Source organism: Dasypus novemcinctus, chromosome 7 (assembly GCF_030445035.2).
Source record: "Dasypus novemcinctus isolate mDasNov1 chromosome 7, mDasNov1.1.hap2, whole genome shotgun sequence".
Lineage (NCBI taxonomy): Eukaryota > Metazoa > Chordata > Mammalia > Cingulata > Dasypodidae > Dasypus > Dasypus novemcinctus.
Genome location: NC_080679.1, coordinates 68950310 through 68974560, shown reverse-complemented (window position 1 = coordinate 68974560; position 24251 = coordinate 68950310). Strand labels below are relative to the sequence as shown.

Sequence of the window (24251 nt, the reverse complement as noted above, 5' to 3'; positions counted from 1 at the left end):
AGAACCCTACAAAAAGATTTGCAGTCACTGTAAAATTTATGTCTATATTTTAACTTCTTCTTTAAAAAGTTAAAAAATAAATACATGAGCAATCCTTTACTCAGAGAAAGCTTCCTTAAAGTTCTTTAACTTTTACCTTATGGACATTTTCTTCTTCCACATAAAAGTTATACCTCATTCAGCAGCTTGTACAGAATAGCCATGGCAACACAGACCCTCTTTTTTTAATCATTAATGAAAATCCTTTTGGCATTCACAAGGGGCAGGAAAGAACATATAGGGGTTCACCTTCACCTTAGTATGAAGTGATCCACAAACGTGTAAGCAGAATAATACCAGAAACACCTAGTGTTTTCATCAGATCTAATAAAAGCTCACTGAAGTAAAAGAATCAGGATACAGGGTTGAATTATGGTTTAACGTAGCATTCATTTTCACTATATGCAATATCTGGGAGTAATTTACTCACTATGGGGAGAATTATCATAGCATTATTGCTTCTATACAGTGAGAAGCAAATATTTGGCCTAATGCTCGAAAAAAGATAGTAAGTGTAGTTGACACCTCTACTCCCTTAACCAAGATGAAATGAATCAGATGTACCTATAATTCTGCCCCTGTAGGTGTATTTCAGCCAATTTATTTCTTTTCTGGAAAGTAATTATATATAGAACTTTTTCCCAACATGGTCTTTAAAATGAATTGTGAGTTGGGCTTCAGTGTTCTAATTGTGGAAAACAAAACTTGCCGGCGACAATAAAGTTTTTGTTTCCCCTTTTTGCTTTTAAACAAGTTCATGATGCATAAGATTGTCTACCCCAATTTTTACATTCTATTACTAATCTTCTTTCTTTCATTATTTTGGATTTAAGTCCTGAATTTCAGTTTGAAAATGTCATATTTTTTGAAGCTAGTGCTTTATTATGATGAAACAGTGCTGTCACATCAAAATGAATGTACTGATACTTGACAGAGAAGTTATAAGTGAAATTTCCTATAACAGTCTTACACCAAATGTAACACCTCTGTTGATAATATTCTTTGAGTCTCACATTTTGAAATTGGAAACCTCAAAAAAAATCACAGAATTCAAGAAAAATCCCTTTTAAGGCAGGAATTTTTTTTTCTTCCCTTTTATTTTAATGACCTCAAACTACAGAAGCTCAACTACATGCCTTAGGAAAGTACTCTAGAAAATGCCATGTTTACAAGGCCAAAAATATTCAACAGACTATTATTTAATTCCTTGTTTTCCCAGGCAGCAGGAAAAATTTTATCCTCTAACTTTTAGCCAACCAGAACACTCTAGACCAGGGGTTCTTAACAAACGGTCTGCGGACCCCATCCGTGGAAAGATTTCAGGGGGTCCATCAGTTTGAAATGAAAATTTTTAAAAAATGTTTTTCTTGTGGAGATGTGTTGGTGTGAGTGTGATATATTTATTAAATAATAAATACAGTATAGTGTGGACTTTGTATGCTTTTTTTTTTTTTATGTAGCATGTACTGAGTGCAGTGGATAAGTGCCTGCAAAAGGCTGGTAAAGATGGCAGAGAAGGTTTTATAACACCGTGGGAAAACTCAAATTTCTAAATATTTGCCAAAAATGACTGTTTGAACAGATGAAGAACTGTGTAAGGCTATCAGGTATTGAAATTATGGGAAAGTTATAAAACATAATTTTGAATAATCCTAAAATTTAATTTAAAGACATGCTGATGTTAAGTATCATAAAACTATCTGTTGCTACGTTCTCAGAAGGGGTCCATGGTTTTCACCTGACTGGCAAAGGGGTCCGTGGAACAAAAAAGGTTAAGAAACCCTGCTGTAGATTCTAATAATCTTGTGGCCAGGAGAATTGTTTGACTTAGTGATTGCATTACTCTCTTCTGAAAAAAGAAATCATATGACTTATGTCTGTTTCCATTTTATTTACTTTACTTAATTTTAATGAACTATAGTTTTTGTTTGAAGGTCTACATTTGAGTATCAATAATTTTATTTTTTGACAACAAATGTATTGTATATATCTTGATTTTGCTGCCACTTTTGAACATGAATGTGATGTCTATTTATGGAAATAAAACATTTTCAGAGATAACGTTTGCTCTGATGGAGAAAAGGGAAATTATTTCTAACACGAACCTCTAATGCATTTTCAAAAAATTCAGAAGTCAACCTGAGCAGCTCCCTTCTTCTTTCAAGCATGGAGACCAAAGCTGCCCATGCTTCCCCCAGGGTTTTAGCCATGGCATCATAGACCTGCCTCTGATCCTTGTTTTCTTCAGCAGTCTTGTCTGCTTCTTGCAAGAGTTCCCATACGCGATCTTCCAAAGCCTATGTAAAGGAGAAAACAGGCATAAGGCAGAGGGAAACTCACTGTAAAAAGTCAAGGTTACATTTTAAACCTTGGGATATTTGAAATTGTATGAGTCTTGGAAGGTCTAGAACAGAAATTGTAAACACAAACTGCCATGGGATCAAGTAAGCAGGAGAAAGCAATGGAGATTGTGGTGAACTGGGGAGCATAGGCTTTGAAAAAGCATTTACATTTAAACACTGTTTGAGGGCTGTAGAGATTTACCAACATATTTGTCTAGTCTCCCAGTGGTATAGAATAATGTGTTGTCTTCACGTTTCAAACAGAAATCAAATTGAAACAATCCAGACGAGAGGGATCAAAAAAAAAGGCTGTGAGAAATAAAGAGTAAAAATTTACGGTTTCTTGTAAATAATCGCTTTTAATTGTTAATAAGTTCAAGAAACAATGTAAATTAAGAATATTGATAAGTTAATAAAATTAATTTAAGAATAGAGTCTTAAAAGATATTCATAATGTAAATATTAAAATATCTGTAACAGTACAGAATGAACAAAACATGGCAGATGAAGGGATATGCTAATATAATTGCCTCATTTAGGGTTAGGAAGAAAGTCCCACAGATTGTTTCAGGCTTGAATTTGGCACAAAAATTAAGGATTTAAAAATAGAATAGCCTAATTTAGTTTGCATAAATTCTAAAATATCAGCAAAAACAGGGACTAAAAATGTAATAAAGCAAAATACAACAAAGAAAACAAAAGGAATAAGAGCACATTTATCAGGAGGGCACAAAAAATATAATATCAGGAATATGATTAAATATTACTTAATTTAAAAACTGTGAACAATTTAATTTTTTCAATTAAACAATGAAGATAATCAGATTGAATAAAAGAAAAGCAAAATATGTCAACTAATTTGTGCTTGTTAGAGTCATTCCTAAAATATAAAGGCATAAGTATAGAAAGTAGGTCATATGTAACAGGCAAAGACAAGCAAAAATAAAGCAAGACTAGCAATATGAATATCAGACAAATGAGAAATCACAAATGAATAAAAATCTCTGAGACGAAAATATATTTTATATTGCTAAATTGCATAATCCACAGTATAGATAAGGACTCATGAGCCTTTATGTTTATGGTATGGAAATATTTGAAGTAGTTGTAACCAGTCAGACCACAATGAAACAAAATTAGAAATAAATGGAAAAAGGTAAAGGTAATAAAACTAATCACTTAGACAATTAAAAAAACTTTAAAGAATTATTCTTAGGTTAGAGAATAAAAACTATAATCACAATTTTTAGAAAAGAATGAGTCTACACATTTAAAAACCTAAGCAATACAACTAAACTTATGGATAGAGAAAATACACATCATTTATAGAAGAAAACTATAAAATAAAATTAATTAATGATCAAATCTAAAATATAGGAGAATACTAATAAAATAATAATAAATGTTATTACTATTGTTAATACTATTTAATATTGTTAATAAATAAGGATAAAATAAAATTAAGAGGAGGAATTGGTTAAATACAAGCTCAAAAACTGAGAAGTTAGAATAAAAAATCAGAATTGATAAAAAACACCAAATTAATTTGCTGAAAAGCCAATGAAATGTAAAAACCTCTGACATTAAAAAATAAAAAAATTACATATACATTATATAATATTAGTATTGAGTGGCTAAAAACTGTGTTTTAAAATTATAAAAGGAATATTTATGTTAGTAAATGTGAAAATTAAAATAAAATACAAAATTTCCTTTAAAAAGATGTGTTATCAAAATTGACCTAAGAAAATCTTATCATCATTTATCATTAATACCAACACCATGGAAAATATTAAATTATTTTTCAAGAAATTATGTTCCCAGAATGTATCAATCCCAGAGGACTTTTGCTTTGTTGTCCTATTTCATTTTAAGACAAGTTCCAACTACCTTCAGTATGCTACTTAACCTACTTCAGACATAGAAAAGAAATATTCCAGGTCACTTTAAAAGGTTAGCAGGATATGAAACCTAACAAAAGTATAAAGCATTGTAGACCACTCTTATTTATGAATATACTACCCCAAATAAGATGTAAGCAGATTAAATCTAGTAGAATTTTAAAAAATAATATACATACACACACAACTGTATATATTGGGCAAAACTTATCAAGCAGTACAATTAAAACAGATGAATTGTACTGTGTGTAAATTGTACATCAATAAAATTAACTTCAATAGGGAAGCGGCTGTGTCTTAATCAGTTGGACTCCCATCTACCACATGGGAGGCCCTGGGTTCACGTCCTGCAGCCTCCTTGTGAAGGTAGGCTTGCCTGCACACTGCAGAGAGCCACCAGCCCGGGTGCCGCAGAGTACTGCTGGCCCGCAAGCACCACAGAGAGCCAACTCAGCAAGGTGACACAAGAAAAAGGGAGACAAGCAAAAAAATGCAGAAGAACACGCAGCAAATGGACACAGAGAGCAGACAGCAAGCAAGCTGCCAGGGGGAGGCAGGGGCTGGGAAATAAGTACATAAAAAAATAAATACAGACACAGAACGTACAGTGAATGGACACAGAAAGCAAACAGCAAGCACAAAGCTGCAAGGGGGGGGGGGAGGATTAAAAAAAATTAACTTCAATAAAATAAATGCCATGACCAAGTAGAATTTAGTTGGAGAGAGCAAGGTTGGTAACTATTAGCAAATCTACAAAAGTTACTGAATACTTTAATAGATATTGGAAAATTTATAAATACTGAAAAGTCTTGGTAAAAATTCAGCATTCATTTCTCATCAAAATTAATCTTGGGGAAAAAAAGGATTATCTTCTTAATACAAAAAATAGCTACCTGATACCAAGAGCAAATGTCTTCTTCATTGGTAAAAATTATTGTCAGTCAAGTCTACTGTTCCATCTTTCCTATTAAATATTGCTGTGGAAATTTGTTAGCCTATGTGATAAGTTAAGAAAATAGGCGATATGAATGTTTACCTAGCACACCCAAGAAAATCACCCAAAAATTTATATAATTTTAGAATTCAATAAATAGGCTATATACAAGATAGCTATATAAGAATAAGTAAGAATTTCTGAGGATGCTCCAATAATTTTAAATCATTTTATTGAAGTTATAGTTTACATATAATAAAATGTACCTATTTCATGTCCTTTTCTAAAAATTTTGACAAATGTATACAACTGAACAACCACCACCACAATAAGAACAATTCCATTACCTACAAAGTTCACTTGGAGCCCTTCCCAGTAAACTCTGCCCTCTTCATGCCCCAGACTGCCACCTATCTGCTTTCTGTCGCTATATGTTAGATTTGCCTTCTCTAGAGCTACACATAAATGGAGTGATATAGTATATAATCTTTTATGTATAGCTTCTTTCACTCAGCATAATGTTTTTGGATTTATCCAAGCTATTTTATGTATCATTTTTATTGTGGACTAATATTCCATTGAATGAATATACCTTTATTTATCTAGCTACCTGCTGACACTGGAGTGTTTCCAATTTTTGACTACTATGAATAAACCTGCAAAGAATGTTCATATATAAGGTTTTGTATGGAAATTTGATTTTATTTCTCTTGGTATATACCTAGGTGTTTTCCAATGAATTTTACTTTCTTATTTATGTCTTTCTGTATGCCTTGAATTTTTTATAATGAGGATAAATTATTTTTTATTATTGGGGGAAATGTTACTTCATTTTTGTAACTATGTAAAATAAGTTCTCCAAAGAAAAAACAAGAAGCTATTACTGTACCGAAACAATGGACCTGATTTATTTCTTATTAGAATTCTAGAGCATTCTTTCCTCCCTACACTTTCAAATTCTATCCTAAGATATATGTAGCAGTTTAATATAGTTATGAATTCCAAAAATAGATATCAGATTATGTTTGTAATCTGGTCTATTACTGGGCATGATTGAGTTATGATTAGGGCTTTGATTGGGCATATCATTAGGGCCACACCAAGGAATGGGAACTCACAGATAAAAGGGATGGCAAAGGACAGAGGTGGACAGAGTTGGTGCTTTTGATGCCAGGGTTTTTGATGCTGAAGTTTTGATTTTGGAGTTCAGTGCTGAAGCCTTAAACTGGGGTCTTGGGAAGTAAGCTCACAGAGGAAAGAGAAGCAAGCCCCCGGGAGAGAGGAACCCTGAGCCCAGGAAGAAGCAAGCCCTGGGAAGGAAGGAAACTTGAACTCAGAGAGAAGCAAGACCCGGGAAGGGAGGAACCCAGGAAGCCTGAACCCTCGCAGCTGTTGGCAGCCAACTTACTCCAACACGTGAAAATAGACCTTGGTGAGGGAAGTAACTTATGCTTTATGGCCTGGTATCTGTAAACTCTGAGGGAAGTCACTTATGCCTTAAGGCCTGGTATCTGTGAGCTCGTACCCCAACTAAATACCCTTTATAAAATCCAACCATTTTCTGATACTTTGCATCAGTACCCCTTTGGCTGACTAACATAATATGTTATATACTCTAATTGTACTATTGGTCCCAATTTTTTGTTGCTTCTTTCTGTAAAAGGGTTATTACTCCCATGCCTCCTAATATCAGATTTGGCCATGTTACTTGCTTGGACCCATGAAATGTGAATTAGGTGTTTTGTGTGCCACTTCTGAGCAAAAGTTTCAGGAACCAATGAGTGATTCCACCAGTGCTTTCTCATAAATAAGGTTGCTTCTTCAGGCTTAAAACAAAGTAAACATACCAAACCAAATTGCAATTACCATGCAGCCAATATGTAACATAATTGAGAAATAATATCTGTTATTGTAAGAAATTGCAGTTTTGGGGTCGTTTTTTACCTTATTAGTACCTAATGAAAGCTAACAGATAAATACACAAATGTAAAATAATATTTTTGTGAATTTTACAACCAAGGTTCTCCTTTATTTAATAAAAAAGAAAAATAAAACTCATAATTCAACAATACGAAAAAACCTAAATTAAATCCTTATAAAGTCAATCTTCATAAAAGGTCTAAGGCAGATTGGGTTGAACATGATAATGAAATCTTCAAAGCTATCCAGTAAATATGTGCCACTGCTGTTCTCTTTGGTGTTTAGGCTAAACTAGCAACTGATTTTTAAATTGCTAGAAGAAAAATAAATAAACAAACAAATAAATAAATCAATAAATAGCTAGAAGAGTTAACACAAATATGTATACTTTCTTCCCTAGCTATTCGACAGCATAATTTCTGGGCATTTCCTTCATATGTGACAAATTTTAGATTATTTTGAAGGCTAATTAATTTTGTATTGTGCATATTTTTCAGTTTGTAAATTTTATCATGAAACTGGATGACCTTGGTCTCAATTTCTACTTATAATGGGTATTAGCTTAAAAATATGTAATGAGAAGGAAAAATATTATATTAGGAGTTTTAAATTATAAGATAACTCATTCTCATGAGAAAGATTATCTTAAGAGTTGTTTTTGGAAATATTTTTATTTTTTATTTTTTCTCTCCCCTTCCCTTCCCACACCCCCCCGGTTGTCTGCTCTCTGTGTCCATTCACTGTGTGTTCTTCTGTGTCTGCCTGTCTTCTTGTCAGCGGCATCCAGAATCTGTGTCTGGTTTTGTTGAATCACCTTGCTGCATCAGCTCTTCGTGTGTGCAGCGCCATTCCTGGGCAGGCTGCACTTTTTTCGTGCTGGGTGGTTCTCCTTAGGGGGCACACTCCTTGTGTGTGGGGCTCCCCTATGCGGGGGACACCCTGCATGACACAGCACTCCTTGCACTCAAAATAACTCTTTATCATACTTTAAGTCACCATTTAGGGGTTATTTCTCTTAGCAAACCCTCCCAGATGCTTACCCTCCTCTCCTGCATGGGGTATTTGCCCCTTTAATGGACAACCCATTATTTATATCAAATATAATGATTTTTAAAATTTTTGTTATGAAAGTTATATATTTTCATATTTTAAATGGGAAAAATAAAGATAAATAAAATTACTTATAATCTCACTCACTGCCCAGAGATAATTACCATTAATCTTTGGTATATACAGTCATATCCACACACACACACACATGAAACTATATACATTTTGTATCATACATACAAACATATGTATATATACATTTACACAGACTTAATTAGAGTTATATGGTATAGCTCAGGAATTAGCAAACTACCATGGGCCAAATCTGGCCTGTCATCTGTTTTCGCGTTGTCCATAAGCTAAGAATGGTTTTCACATTTTTAACTGGTTGGAAAAAAAATCAGAAGAAAAATACTATTTCATAACACATGAGAATTATACAAAATCCAAATTTTAATATCCATAAAGAAATTTTTATTGGCATCCATTTGTTTAAGTATTGTCTATGACTGCTTTCACACAACAGCAGAGTTTGAGAAACTGCAACTCACAAAGTAATATGACCCACAAAACCTAAAACATTTCCTATCTGGCCCTTGTACAGAAAAAGTTTGCCAAACTCTGGGGTAGATAGTGGTGTGTGGGTCTTGTTTTATCTGCTAAAATTACATTATTTTTAGTAGCCACTAATATTTCATCACATGGGATTCTGTAACTTATCAAATTACTCTCCTATTGTTAAATATTAAATCTAGTTTCTGTTTTTTAAGTACTGTAAATAATATTGGGCTTAAGCCATTTCCAACAATCCTTATTTCATTTGGCTTCTTGATCCTTTCACATAAATCTTTGTGGACCTTTCTCATTTCCATAAAATAAATTCTGAAGAGTAGAATGGTTTGGTCAAGGGTTATCACATTTTCTAGGCTCTTGATGAAACTGCTTATTTGTTCTACAAAGAGAAGGCTCCAATTGACTAGTACTACCATAACATATTAAAAGTGTCCTTTTACTTTTCTGACTTTCCCATAACCTTTGAGGATAGGGCTTCTCCCCCCTCCCCTCCCCGTGTTTAGCATAGTGAGAAGTACACAGAAAGCATTTAAAAGATATGTGAGGAATGAGTGGCCAGGTCCAAGTGATTAGTCATTTGTCCAGACCCATTTCAGCACTGTAAAGCAGTTTTCTCAAACTCGAGAATTAAAGGCTGTGGAGAACATGTTTGCAGATCCCCCAGTTTGAGAAACCATGGAAAAAGTCAAACTCTGCCACTCCACTTGCATAAATGAAATAAAAAACACAAACACAAGTGTTAACACCAAAATCAGGCAGTTAATATGAACTATTTCAAGATAATATCAACATTTTGAAATTATTTTAGGTACTCATGGATCTCTAAGAATGCATTAATGAACTCCCAGGGATCTGAGAAGCACAGTTTGAGAAACACTACTTCTGGAAGATTGAATTATGTACTTCAACAAATACAAGTTTTTCATCTTAATCTGTGTTCCTGTGGGTGTAAACCCATTTGTAAATAGGACCTTTTATTTTAGTTAAGGTATGGCCCAACCGAATCAAGATGGACTTAAATTCATATTACTGAAGGCTTTATAAAGAGAATTCAGAGGACACACAGAAAGAAGCCAGAATCCAGCAGAAAACAAAAGAGCAGACAAAAGGGAAGGAGATAACTGCCTGATGGGAAGCAGAGATGTGAGTCAGGGAACCCCAAGGATTGCGACAAACCAGCAGCAGAACCCTGCAGACTTCGGGGAGAAAATATGGCCTTGCTCATTCCTTGATAGTGGACTTCTAGCCTTCCAAGCTGTGAGTCAATAAATTCCTGTAACTGAGACAAGCCATTGTGTAGTATTTGTCATAGCAGCCTGGAAAACTAAGATACTGCTCTAGAGGAAGTAGGGGACAAGGGGGCCATACCAGGGAGGGGGTGTCTAGCTGTGCTGACGTGCAGCAGTGGTCTCAGGAAGCAGCACCACAGAGTTGCCACTGTACTTTTCCTAGTATGCAGAGAGGAAAGAAATCACTTCTAGGCTTGTGATTGAACAATTTGTAGAAAGTAAGAAGGTGACAGCTTCAGGTAGAAAAAAAATACAGGGTTGAACTGAAGACACTGGGGGAAAGAACTATGAAGAGAAAGAGATGTGCTAGATAAAGTATCTGGAAATCAGAAAACATCGTGAGAAAGGCAGAAATGATAGGATTAACACAACCAGGAAAATGTGGTTCATTCCAGAGCATAATCTATAAGAAGGCTGAGGCTATAAAGGACAGTGTAATGGATGGAGCAAAGCTCCCAACGAGCATCACACAACCATCAAAATAATACACTACGAAAACATACAGAGAATTTGGTATTCTACTTGTGGAATCAGAGTAGCTATGAAGTATATATTGTCAGACAAATGTAACTGAACAGTTCAGGAATTACAGAGATAATTTGATGTAGTCAGCCTATTTGGGAAATGAGATAGGGATCTTTTGTTCCCAGTGCTAGTTTTTGGATTGAATTTCTCTGACTTTTTTCACCAGTCCATTTTAATATTCCTTGATGATATTTAAAATTGTTCTCACAAAGACAGAAAGTTTGCTCATGAAGAAAATTTTGAGGTAAGTCCTAATTGATACTTTTGGACTAACCAGAAATCATGTACATTGAGTTGTTTTTGCAATGGTTGAGATGAATTTGGCTTGAGCAGTCACATTACAAAATAATAATGTCTCCTTTTGATGCTTGATATACAGGATAATGTAGGGATTCAGACACAGACTTTGGGGACTGCTTTCTGGCTCCTTTTAGTAGTTCTGCACAGTTTAAAGTTATTTTTCTCATGAAGTCTTAGCCTATTACAAATTTGGCATAATAATAATAACTACCTAATAAAGTTTTGTGAAGTAATTCATGAAAATTCTTGGGCTTACTGTATAAGCCTAGTATAGAGTAAGCATTCAATAAATGTTAGCTATTATTATGTTTAGATATATTCTTTTGATAGTATTATTATTATCTACTTATAAAACCATTGGATGGAGAACACACTGAGAACCTAGTAGAAATAAACCATGTGATCCTGCACCCTATTGGAAACAAAAAGTTGTTTCTTATTTAAATACGAATCATTACGGCTTGCAATGATTAATTAAAAAATGGTAAAAGTTAAAAACACAATATTTTAAGTCTGAGTCCAAATAACAGTGATCCATTTTCAAGAAATATATATATGTTAGAATGTTGTATTTTAAAAATAAATTTTTCAGAAAAATTTTGGTTATTCATTCACAACTTAAAATTGTAATATAGAAATGCAGTAATCTTGATAAAAGTCTGTGATGATGTGGAAAGTTCAGGTCTCATTTGGGGCTCCAAGATGAAAGGAACATCCTGAAATGGATGTATAAGTAAATGTGGAATGTTGCATTCTGGGATTTGTAGCTTCTTTGGGCTGCGTATTGTATTAATGACTAGGAAAACATAAACATAATCCTTTTTATGCATTCCTGGGGCTTCCCTCCCTAAAAACAAAACTAACATATGTGAAAGCAAACATATTCTGTAATTAATGCTACTACATTGCCAATACTAATATACATTGTATGGAAAAATGTTTTTAGTTATCTTCTGCTATTTCTTCTAATCCTAATTGTCCTAATAAATTTGTTTCAAAATCTTTTTTTCTTTTAGGTACCAGTACCAGAGATCGAACCCAGGAACTCATATTTACGAAGCCAGTGCTCAACCACTGAGACACATTGGCTCCCCAAAGCTGGAACTTCCCAGCAGTCGAGGCAGGCGCTCAACTGCTTGAGCCACATCCCAAAGCCCTTTTACAATTCCTTAAAGCCCTGTTTACCATTCATACTAATGACTAATTTTTAAGAATTATAACCATGAGCTGATAGGTAAATTTGGTATCTTTATCTATAGATATAATGGCTTTTAAACCAATAAATAATATTTTAGTTTTATGTTAATCTGAATCAAATTGTCATTAATCATTCTGTTATTAATCATCACATTTTGAATCTAGATGAAGATGTATCTGAAATTTCTATCCTACAAATGAGATCTGGATATACTCTCAAGATATCTTTAAATCACCCTAGTACCCGCTATTTGGTAACCTATAATACTTTGTGTATTAGTCAGCCAAATATGTGCTGATGCAAAATACCAGAAATCGATTGGTTTTTATAAAGGGTATTTATTTGGGGTAGGAGGTTACAGATACTCGGCCATAAGCATGAGTCACTTCCCTCACGAAAGTCTGTTTTCACATGTTGGAGTAAGATGGCTGCCAACCATCTGCACGGGTTCAGGCTTCCTGGATTCCTCTCTTGCTTCTCTCTGGGTTCAGGGGTTCTCTCTTCCTGGGCCTTGCTTCTGTTTCCTCTGTGAGTTTAATTCCCGGGGCTCCAGCTTAAGCCTTCAGCATCAAACTCCAACATCAAAAACCCCTCAACTCTGTCCTTTGTCATGCCTTTTATCTGTGAGTCCCCACCCACCAAGGGGTAGGGATTCCACATCCTAATGACGTGGCCCAATCAAAGCCCTAATCATAACTTAATCACGCCCAGGTACAGACCTGGTTAAAAACATAATCCAATATCTATTTTTGGAATTCATAACCATATCAAATTGCTACACTTTGTAAGTAGGGAAGAACACAAAAAACTAAACTCTTAAAAGTCCTATGTGATGGATTTCTCACATGAAAGAGCTATTCACTTTTTGACATAGAAAAAGAGAACATTCTCTTATTGTCTCAAAAAGAGACATTCTCTTATTGACATCGAAAAAGAGAAAGGTACTTTTAAAATTTTTTCTTTAAAAACCGTTGGCTACACATGGTTAAATGACAGTGGTTTCCCTCAAATTTGACTACCTGTAAGAAAGAAAATATCCCCTCTTTTTCATGTAAATAGACTAAAACTATTCCAAAAGGATTTTTCACAGATATTCTTAGCCTTGTTAACATGATTTGATTAATGTTTTTTTAAACAAAGAGGATAAAAAACTACTAAAAAGTATAACATAGTGACATTTAAATGATTAAAAAAGTTATAGATAATAAACACATTACAGAAGGAAAAAAAATAGAGCAAGTTAATTCAAAGATGGGATGGCCTATGTTGTAATTATTTTGGAGGAAAACAGTAATAAAATAATATTGCAATGAACAAACACACTGTATTATAAAGGATCTTTGTTACTAAAGGTAAAGCTAATACAAGAGGTATGGGATATATGCTTTACCAATCAGCCCTGCAATTAAAAGACCTTCTTCCCTTGCAATCAGGGCTAAAGAATCATTCCCATCCATGCTTTAGTTATATTTGTGTGTGTGTGTGTGTGTGTGTGTGTATTTCTCTATACAAGGTCCCTTTCTGGGATACTTTGTACCTTCCCACTTTCCAGATGTGGCAGCGCTTCATTTCCCTCATTTCTGTAATCCTGGTGAAGATCCACCTCCACTAGCCATGAGGAAGTTATTGGCCCAGTTACCAACTGCCCATACAGGCTTTACTTCAACCTTCCTCTCAGGTACCTCCAAATCCACCCTCAACAGGCCTGTACCTGAATTATTGCCCCATACCCCCTTCTCTGTCTCTCTGCAAACAGTTCCTTGGCCAGAACTCTCCCCAGCTCTGATGGACAAAATCCAACTGTTCATTTTAGTTTCATTTGCAGATAGTATCACTTGAGATATGACTGATAATTTATTATTTGCTTCTTATCTATATACTGGGCTGGGGACGGGGGGAGAAATTAAGTGAACAATATGTATGCTCTTTTGTTCAGTGTTATCTGCTTCTAATTACTTCATAAGATGGTAGGTAGATGACAGACACTCTGAGAAAACAAAAGGTTTTCGTATGAGTGTTCAAACAGTGGTTCAATGACCTGTTTTCAGGATATGCTAAGGCATAAGAGCATCCCTCTGAGAGATTAACTAGATCTAAAGTTCCATCTAATTTCAAGGTTCTCTGATACAATAACTCATTAATTTACTCAACATTTATTGAATAACTACTGTTTGCAAGGCACAAGAAATAGCTGAAATCTAGGCTTTTCGCATAAGAAATATTTGACATTGTTCTGCTATATTTAATATAAGAGAATAAAATTAGATCTAAGGCTGGGGAAGGGATTATAATATCCAATACCTTATTGAAACACAAGCATAAAACTGTAATTTACATTGTTGAAAACTGCAATTTTTCTCAATAAGGTATAAATTGTTTTATCATTGAAGATGTGACTTTTGTTCCCTTTCCTATAAATATAAACACTAGTGGGAAAATTAAGCCACTATGATGGACTTGTTGATTTTATTTTTTTCTTTTCTTTTTGCCAATAGAATAGCCTTTCTCTTTCTCTGTGTCAAAGCCACATGAGAAGGCCATCACATGAGACTTTGGGAAGGGCTAACCTCACCACCTCACCCACTGACAGCAGAAAGCAATGACACAGGGCCGGCCCATAGGAGTTACGCATCACAGTTGTGGATTTGTTGATTGGTTCAAGGATGGAAAACAAGATTAATTCAGGGATGGATAAATGATCCAAGCTTGAAAAATATGATTCTGCCACCGAGAGATGTTTCTGCTTGAGTTATCTGAAAAGAATCTTTCTACCAGAGTTACAAAGTTGGTAGGATATGAGCCTGGTGTAGTTGATTGTCCAGCCAGCCATGTGCAGAGACTAATGGAGAGACAGAGCATTAACAACATAACTTGTATTCCTGGATTCAGACATGACTGATCCTCTTAATTATACAAGTAAACACATTGAAGGATCTAGTCCACATTTTCCATGACTTCTCCAGATTGGATTAAGAAAGATATGAAACTAGAAATAATTTCACCTGCTTTTTAATTTGAGGATTACTGAAACAACAGTAGTTAATAAAAATCCTATTCTCACTACTTTAAAATGCTTGCTACTCTGGAATGTGGTTTCTGAAAAGTGAGCTGTCAACCTCTGAAGATAAGTTCTGTTTTTCCAACATCCACCTTCTGACTGCTCAATCAGGCCCTCTCCATCTTTATAATGATTAAATAAGACCATTTTCATTTAAGTTGTTGAGGGTCAATAAAAAGACGTTTTAAAATATTTTAATGTCTAAAAGGAAAAAGCCTAGGTTTTGCCATCCATAATGAAATGTGAACTAATTATTATGATATCATACTATCTCTTCTTTAACCAAGTCAGAACATAAGAGCATTTCAAGCATTTCTTTCAAAACATTTGTGAAATAAACATCATGAGATGACTGTCAAATTTAGCTTTAAATGATTTTTCCTAGCCCCATTCTTTTATATATATCTAGATTAGCTACAATTATTGCCTCTACCTGTCATCACTTAGATTACCCATCACACTTACACAGTGATAATTGATTCAAAAGCAATACCATGGGATATGTTTTCTTAGTATAGCCTATAAAGTCTCAGTGTGAGTGTTTACAAGGTGACAGTTTTCTCCTACATTCTATCTTCTTTAGAGCAGATAATTCTATCAAAGTGGCTGAGCCCTGATTAAAAATAAATGATAGAATTGCTGAAAAATTTGAGTAAATATCTAGACTTTAGTTATCATATTTTAATAAATTGTTATCTCCTAGATTATTTTGGCCAAAGATACAAAATCATACTGCTAGCCATCTCCTTTGCTGACATTATGGTTAAGCAATACTTATTCATTCCTCAAGTGTTTGTGGAGACCCTACCATATACCTAAATTTGCAGTACTTTACAACGACACAACATGACATGTGATCTAGTAGACTTGAGCAATACAGGCTCACATGAGAAATGTGTTCCCACAGTGATTTGTAGAGCTGTCCTGGGCACTGACCCACTCTGAATTCTCTGTAAGTAGATCCTGTCTGTCTTCCTCTACAGCTCAATGCTCCCCAACCCTAGACTATGAACTGCCTGCCTAGTGCCACCTGCATTTTGGAAAATATGGATTCCCAGACCCCATTCCAGAGTAAAAACTGGGAGTCTTTTTTTAAGGACCTCACTTGACTCTGATGCACACCCATGTTTTGGCAGTACCACATCACATATCCATTCTCCTGGGGATGGAAAGTAGGACACCAATTCAAAGATAGAACATTAGGGGAAAGGATCAATAAAGAAACAGAGAATTTGAATAATATGACAAATGGACTAAACCTAACAGACATAAACAGAACATTGTATCCCAAAAGAGCAGGATATACATTCTTTTCAAGTGCTCATAGATCTTTCTCTAGGATAGACCATATGTTGAGTCACAAAGCAGATCTTAATAAATTCAACAAGATTGAAATTATACAAAACACTTTCTCTGATCATAATGGAATAAAGTTGGAAATCAAGAAAAGGCAGAAAAAGAAAAAATTCACAAATATATGCAGATTAAACAACACACTCTTAAACAATCAGTGGGCCAGAGAAGAAATTCCAAGAGAAATCAATAAATATAATGAGATGAATGACAATGAGAACACAACATATCAGAACCTACGGGATGCAATGAAGGCAGTGTTGAGAGAGAAATTTATAGCCCTCAATGCTTACAGTGAAAAAGAAGAAAGAGCTCAAATCAATGACCTAAGTACACAGCTGGAGGAACTAGAAAACACACAGCAAAGGAAGTAGAAGGAATGAAATAACAAAGATCAGAGCAGAAATAAATGAAATTGGGAACAAAAAAAACAATAGAAAGAATTAACAAAACCAAAAGTTGGTTTCAAGAAGATTAGCAAAATCAACAAATGCTAACAAAATCAACAAATGCTTAGCTAGACTGACAAAGAAAAAAGGAGAGAAAATGCAAATAAATGAAAAAGAAAAGAAAATGGAGACATTAGTACTGACCCCATGGAAATAAAAGAGATCATAAAAGGATATTATGGGAAGCGGACTTGGCCCAATGGATAGGTTGTCCGCCTACCACATGGGAGATCCACGGTTCAAACCCTGGGCCTTCTTGACTCTGTGTGGAACTGGCCCATGCACAGTGCTGATGTGTGCAAGGACTACCGTGCCACACAGGGATGTCCCCCACATAGGGGAGCCCCACGTGCAAGAAGTGCGCTCAATAAGGAGAGCTGCCCAGCACGAAAGAAAGTGCAGCCTGCCCAAGAATGGCGCCACATACATGGAGAGCTGACACAACAACAAGATGATACAACAAAAAGAAACACAGATTTCCAATGCCACTGATAAGGATAGAAGCAGTCACAGAAGAACACACAGTGAATGAACACAGAGAGCAGACAACACAGAGAGCAGGGAAGGGGAGAGAAATAAATTTAAAAAAATAAAAGGATATTGTGAACAACTGTACACCAAAAAAATACACAATGTAGATGAAATGGAAAAATTCCTAGGAATGTATGAACAACTTACACTGATCCTAGAAGAAATAGAAGACCTCAAAAAACCAACACAAGTAAAGAGATTTAAACAGTCATCAAACACTCTTCAAAATGAAAAGCCCAGGACCAGATGGTTTCCCAGGTGAGTTCTACCAAGCAGTCAAAGAAGATTTAATATCAATCTTACTCAAGCTCTTCCAAAGAATTGAACAAGAAGGAACACTACCAAATTCATTCTCTGAAGCCAATACCACCATAATACCAAAACCAGATAAAGATACTAAAAAAAAGACCCATTTCCCTAATGAATACAGATGCAAAATTCCTCAACAAAATACTTGCTAATTGAATCCAACAACACATTAAAAAAATTATTCATCATGATCAAATAGGTTTTATAGTAGGGATGCTAGTGTGGTTCAACTCAAGAAAATCTATCACCATAATAAACCACATTAATTAATCAAAGAAGAAAAATCTCATGATCCTATCAATTGATGTAGAAAAGGCTTTGATAAAATACAGCATCCTTTCTTGCTAAAAATACTACAGGAGAGTGGAATTGAAGGTAACTTTCTCAACATGATAAAGGCCATATATGAAAACTAACAGCTAACATTGTACTCAATGGTGAAAGCCTCAAAGCTTTCCTGTTGAGATCAGAAACAAGACAAGGATGCCTGTGGTCACCACTGTTGTTCAGTGTAGTGCTAGAGGTTCTAGCTAGAGTAATCAGGCAAGAGAAAGAAATAAAAAAGACATCCAAATCAGAAAGGAAGACATAAAACTTTCTCTATTCACAGATGATCTGATCCTATACCTAGAAAGTCCTGAAAAATCTACAACAAAGCGCTAGAGCTAATAAACAATTTCAGTGGAGTGTCAGGATACAAGATCAATACACAAAAATCAGTAGTGTTCTATACTGTTAATGTGCAATCTGAGGAGGAAGCCAGGGGGAAAAATCCATTTATAATAATGACTAAAAGAATCAAATATCTAGGAATAAACTTAACCAACAATGTAAAGCACTTGTATTCAGAAAACTATAATGCATTGTTAAAAGAAATAAAAAAAGACCCAAATAATCGGAAGAACATTCCATGCTCATGGATTAGAAGACTAAATATCAAGATGTCAATTCTACTCAAGATGTCAATTCTACTCAAATTGATATATACATTCAATGCAATCCTGATTTAAAAAGTTCCATCAGCATTTTTAAACAAATGGGAAACACAATTATTAAATTTATTTGGAAGGGCAAGGGGTCCTGAATAGCGAGAAACATTGTAAAAAGGAAAATTAAGTTGGAGGACTCTCACTTCCAGACTTTAAATCATATTACCTAGCTACAGTGGTAAAAACAGCATGGTTCTGGCATAAAGAGAGACAAATAGACCAATGGAACCAAACTGATGGTTCAGAAACAGATCCTCACATCTATGGTCAAGTGATTTTTTTTAAAAAGATTTATTTATTTATTTCTCCCCATCCCATCATTGTTTGCACTCACTGTTCATTGTGTGCTCGTCTTCCTTTTAGAAGGCACTGGGAACCAAACCTGGAACCTCCCATTTGGAAGGGAGGCACCCAATCACTCAAGCCACTTCTGCTCCCTGGTCAAGTGATTTTTGACAAGGCTGTCAAACCCACCCAGCTGGGGCAGAATAGCCTATTTTAAAAAGTGATGCTGGGGAAAGCAGCTATGGCTCAATCAGTTGGGCTCCCATTTACAATATGGGAGGCCCTAGGTTCGCATCCTGGGGTCTCCTTGTGAAGGCAGGCTCGCCCACATGCTGTGGAGAGCCACCCGGCCCACAAGCACCACAGAGAACCAACTCAGCAAGGTGATGCAACAAAAAAAAGGGAGACAAGCAAAAAACACAGAAGAGCCCACAGTGAATGGACACAGAGAAGCAGACAGCAAGCAAGCTGTAAGGGGGGGAGGAGGGATAATTTAAAAAGAAAATGGTGCTGAAAGAACTGGATATCCATAGCCAAGAGAAAGAAAGAAGACTCCTATAATTCAAAATGGATCAAAGACCTCAATATAAAAGCAAGAACCATAAAACTCCTACAAGAAAATGTAGGAAAACATCTTCAAGACCTGGTTGTAGGTGGTGGATTCTTAAACCTTACACCAACAGCACAAGCCTTCAGAGAAAACATGGATAAATGGGACCTCCTCAAACTTAAACACTATTGTGATTCAAAGGACTTAATCAAGAAGGTGAAAAGGCACATTTTCTCAATGGGAGAAAATATTTGGAAACCACATATCCAATAAGGGTTTGATTTACAGTCTATGTAAAGAGATCATACAACTCAACAGTAAAAGAGCAAGCAATCCAATTTAAAAATGGGCAAAAGATTTAAATAGACATTTCTCCAAAGAGAAAAAATATGAATGGCCAAAAAGCAGATGAAAAATTGTTCCATATCACTAGCTATTAAAGAAATGCAAATCAAAACTACAATGAGATATCATCTCACACCACCTAGAATGACCATTATCAAAAAAACCCAGAAAATATTAAGTGCTGGAGAGGATGTGGAGAAATAGGAACACTGCTTCACTGATGGTGGGATTATAAAATGGTGCAGCCTCTGTGGAAGACAGTTTGACAGTTCCTCAGGAAGCTAAGTATAGAACTGCTATGTAATCCAGCAATCCCTCTACTATGAATATATCCAGAAGAACTGAAAACTGTGACATAAACAGACATCTGCCCACCAATGTTCAGAGCAACATTATTCACAATTGCCAAAAGATGGAAGCAAGCCAAGTGTCCATCAACCAATGAAAGGATAAACAAATTATGGTATATACATATGATGGAATACTATTCTGCAGTAAGAATAAATGAAATTGAATAAGAAGAAATATGATAACATGGATGAACCGTAAAGACTTATACTAAGTGCCGTAAGCCAGGCACAAAAGGAAAAATATTGCATGGTTTCCTTAATAAGAAGTAAATGTGAAGAATAAACACATGGGGTTAAAACCTAGAGGAAAAGTTATAAGGAGATAAGAGGAGGGCTGAGAAGGACTACCAATGCTTAATGTATGTAGAAAGTTTTAATTAACGTTACTGTAAAAGTGTGGAAATGTATAAAGTTGGTGGTAACACATTATAGTGAACAGCAGCTGATTTATAAATGGGAATGTGGCTGGAAATCATAGTCTAGGGATGTAAATGTCAATTGAAAAAGATTCAGAGAATAATCTAGGGACTGAATAACACAGTGAACCCAGAGATAGATGAGAATTGCAGTTGATGATACAAACTCAAGATTGTCCTTCTGTGAGCTAGAGCAGATGTACATCACTACTGCAGGGTGGTGGGAATGTGGAGACGCATGGGGAAAATATAATTGATGTGACCTATGGACTGTGGTTAACAGCAATATTGTAATATTCAAGGATCTATGCCAAAGATGTACTATGTTGATAATAGGGGAGTACGGAAAAGTGTGCCAAATGTACGCTGTGGACCATGGTTGGTGGTAACAGTCTGATGATATTATTTCATAATCTGTAACAAATGTTGTACCACAGTGTGGTATGTTGATGAAGGGATGTTGTATGGGAATTATCCACACGTGCATGATTCTTTTGTAGGTTCACAACTTCTGTAATAAAAATGTATTTAAAAAATAATACAGTGGGTTGGGGGGAATACCTCAAATGTAAAATAGTTAGTTGTAAGATTTTAACAATATTTTCATAATTTGTAACAAATGTCTTACAACAATGCAAGGTGTTGGTGGTGGGTTGAGGTATAGACACCTGCATGATGTTGTGCATGCTTGTTTTATAAGTTCACAACTTTTACTATACACTTATTGTTTATGTATGTTCATGTATGATTGGTATTCTTCAGTAAAACTAAAAAGAAAAAGATCCGGGAAACGGACTTTGGCCCAGTGGTTAGGGCGTCCGTCTACCATATGGGAGGTCCGCGGTTCAAACCCCGGGCCTCCCTGACCCATGTGGAGCTGGCCATGTGCAGCGCTGATGCGCGCAAGGAGTGCCGTGCCACGCAAGGGTGTCCCCTGCGTGGGGGAGCCCCACGCGCAAGGAGTGCGCCCGTGAGGAAAGCCGCCCAGCGTGAAAACAAAGAGCAGCCTGCCCAGGAATGGCGCCGCCCACACTTCCCGTGCCGCTGACGACAACAGAAGCGGACAAAGAAACAAGACGCAGCAAACAGACACCAAGAACAGACCCCCCCCGGGGGGGGGGGGGGGGGAGAATTAAATAAATAAATCTTTAAAAAAAAAAAAAAAAAAAGAAAAAGATCCTATAACAGTACACAAATCTTGTCACCCTCCCACCTAACAGTTTTCAATGATTATCAACAACTTTAGGATAAACATCAACCTCCTTTCCATGACATACATGACCCTCCATGATCTGGTAGTTCTGGAGACATCTTTTCTTTCACTTATAAAAACACTTAGATTTAGGACCCACCATAATCCAAGATGACCTCATCTCAAGATCCTTACCTTTACTACATCTGCAAAGACCTTTATTCCTGATAAGGTCATATTCTGAGGCTCTGGGTAGACATATGTTTAGGGGGCCCACTATTCAATCCACAACATATTCCTTGTTTCCAAAGGGTGCTAGAAATGGTGATGTTTGGATGAACTGGGCAAAAGGGCAAACCTTGCATACAAAACATACTCACTGTATATCAGCCCCCATGCTGAAAGAATTCTTTTTTTGAGGGAGCCATAGGAGGGCATGGGGGGATTTTGCACATGTATAAAATGTATCAGTCTGCTCATTTGGAATTTCAGTTTTCACTCATCAGAAATATTTGTAAGGTATGATTTTTAAAAATTAAATTTTATCCAGATATTTTGAACTTTTCAACAACAACAAAAGTAAGTGCCTACCAGTGGTCAATTATTCCATCACATATTACTTTCTTAATTTGTATCTGAACAATAGTTGATCTTAGCAAAAAAAGAAAAAGAAAAATTAAATCAGTTTATCTTTTGATAATAATATCTGTGGTAAGGTATCACATTATTCCATTGTAAACTATAGAAACCTATCTTATAAATGAGCTTATAATTTCTATTTATGCCTTAATTTGGGAGAAAGATATTTTAGAAGGGCATGGCTAAGCTGCGTGGATACCTGTTCCTTCTGTTCCTTGGGAATTAAGTACACAGGATCCCAACCTCTCATGTCCTACCTCTCTCAAATCCTCTCTCTGCCTCTTCCCAAGACCCTCATTCCCAGTCTCCTGCTTTGGAACATAATAAAGCCCTCCACCTTGGCATCATCTTTAAAGAAAATGGCCATTGGGTTGCACAAAATCATAAAGAAAAACTAAACACTGCCTGGGGTGGAAAAAAAGAGCTATCTATTTTCAAAGTCTGAAGGAAAAAAGTTTATGTGTTATCCTAATTTTTTTTATTTAAAAAAAGGCATATTCTCAGATATTTGAGGGGAAAAAGCCATTTTCAGGTTGAAGAAGCTTCAGGGAATGCATCATATAAAGCACTTAGATTAATTGACACTAGCAGTAATAACACTTTTTAAAAAGTGAGTTGTAAAACATAACAAAATAGAATACCCAGTTTACAGTGTAAGCAGACCTTTTTTTGACAATGAAATACGGAACTTCTAAGACATGAGCAATCCATGAAAAATGGCTTGCCTCAGGACTCGGTCAAGGCCAGCTTAATTTAAGTTTTCATCTCCCATTTGGTTAGTCATTAAGTTTAGAAACATATTTTGGAATTGGATCTGAGAAAAAGACACTCTGGCCAACATCATAAAACTGGTTATTTAAAGGGAAGCTAAGCTAATGCCTTTCCTTTTGGTTCCAAAGAATATGAAACCAAGGCTTTTCTGTGATACTTGAAAAATGCACTGTCCTCTTAAGTGTGGCTTTGAAACTGTTGGGTTTTAAGTATAGCATATTTTATGGACATTGCACCATTTCAAATGCCATACAGAGCACAAAAAGGATTATGGATTTTCTCTTCAGTGGAGCATTAAATGGTTCCCTGAATAGCAATTTTCTAAAAGGATAATTACATATGGCATATCTTGCATATGTTTTCCTGACACTACAGAGTCTTTCTGTATATATACAGATATAGACTATGGGATACAGGTAAAGTGCCTGTTTCTTTCATAGAAATAAACTCAATTCTACCCCTAAACTAAAGGAATTAATTCAAGGTATTTTAAAACAAAGAATGAAAATTTTGGAAACTTTTGAGGGAAGTAAACAGTTCTATTATTTTTTGCCAGTCTCTTGCCCATAATATCATCGATTTGTACTGGATTTTGTCATTGCTTTTATTTTATTTTACTTTTTAAAAGATTTATTTATTTCTCTCCCCTTCTTCCTCCCCCCTCCCCCACCCCTGTTGTCTGTTCTCTGTGTCCATTCGCTGCGTGTTCTTTGTCCACTTCTGTTGTTGTCAGCAGCATGGGAATCTGTGTTTCTTTTTGTTGCGTCATCTTGTTGTGTCAGCTCTCCGTGTGGGCGGTGCCCTTCTTGGGCAGGCTGCACTTTCTTTCACGCTGGGCGGCTCTCCTTATGGGGCGCACTCCTTGCACGTGGGGCTCCCCTACGCGGGGGACACCCCTGCGTGGTGCGGCACTCCTTGTGCGCATCAGCACTGCGCATGGGTC

General features: G+C 35.8%; 1 protein-coding gene across 1 annotated transcript in view; it reads right to left on the bottom strand.

Moving 5' to 3' along the window:
* Nucleotides 1–24251, bottom strand: part of CCDC141 (coiled-coil domain containing 141) — a 169233-nt gene that overhangs the window by 116889 nt on the left and 28093 nt on the right. Inside the window, exon 3 of the mRNA XM_071216243.1 lies at nucleotides 2145–2336. Coding sequence (XP_071072344.1) covers nucleotides 2145–2336 — 192 coding nt within the window. The remainder of the gene's footprint in view (nucleotides 1–2144; nucleotides 2337–24251) is intronic.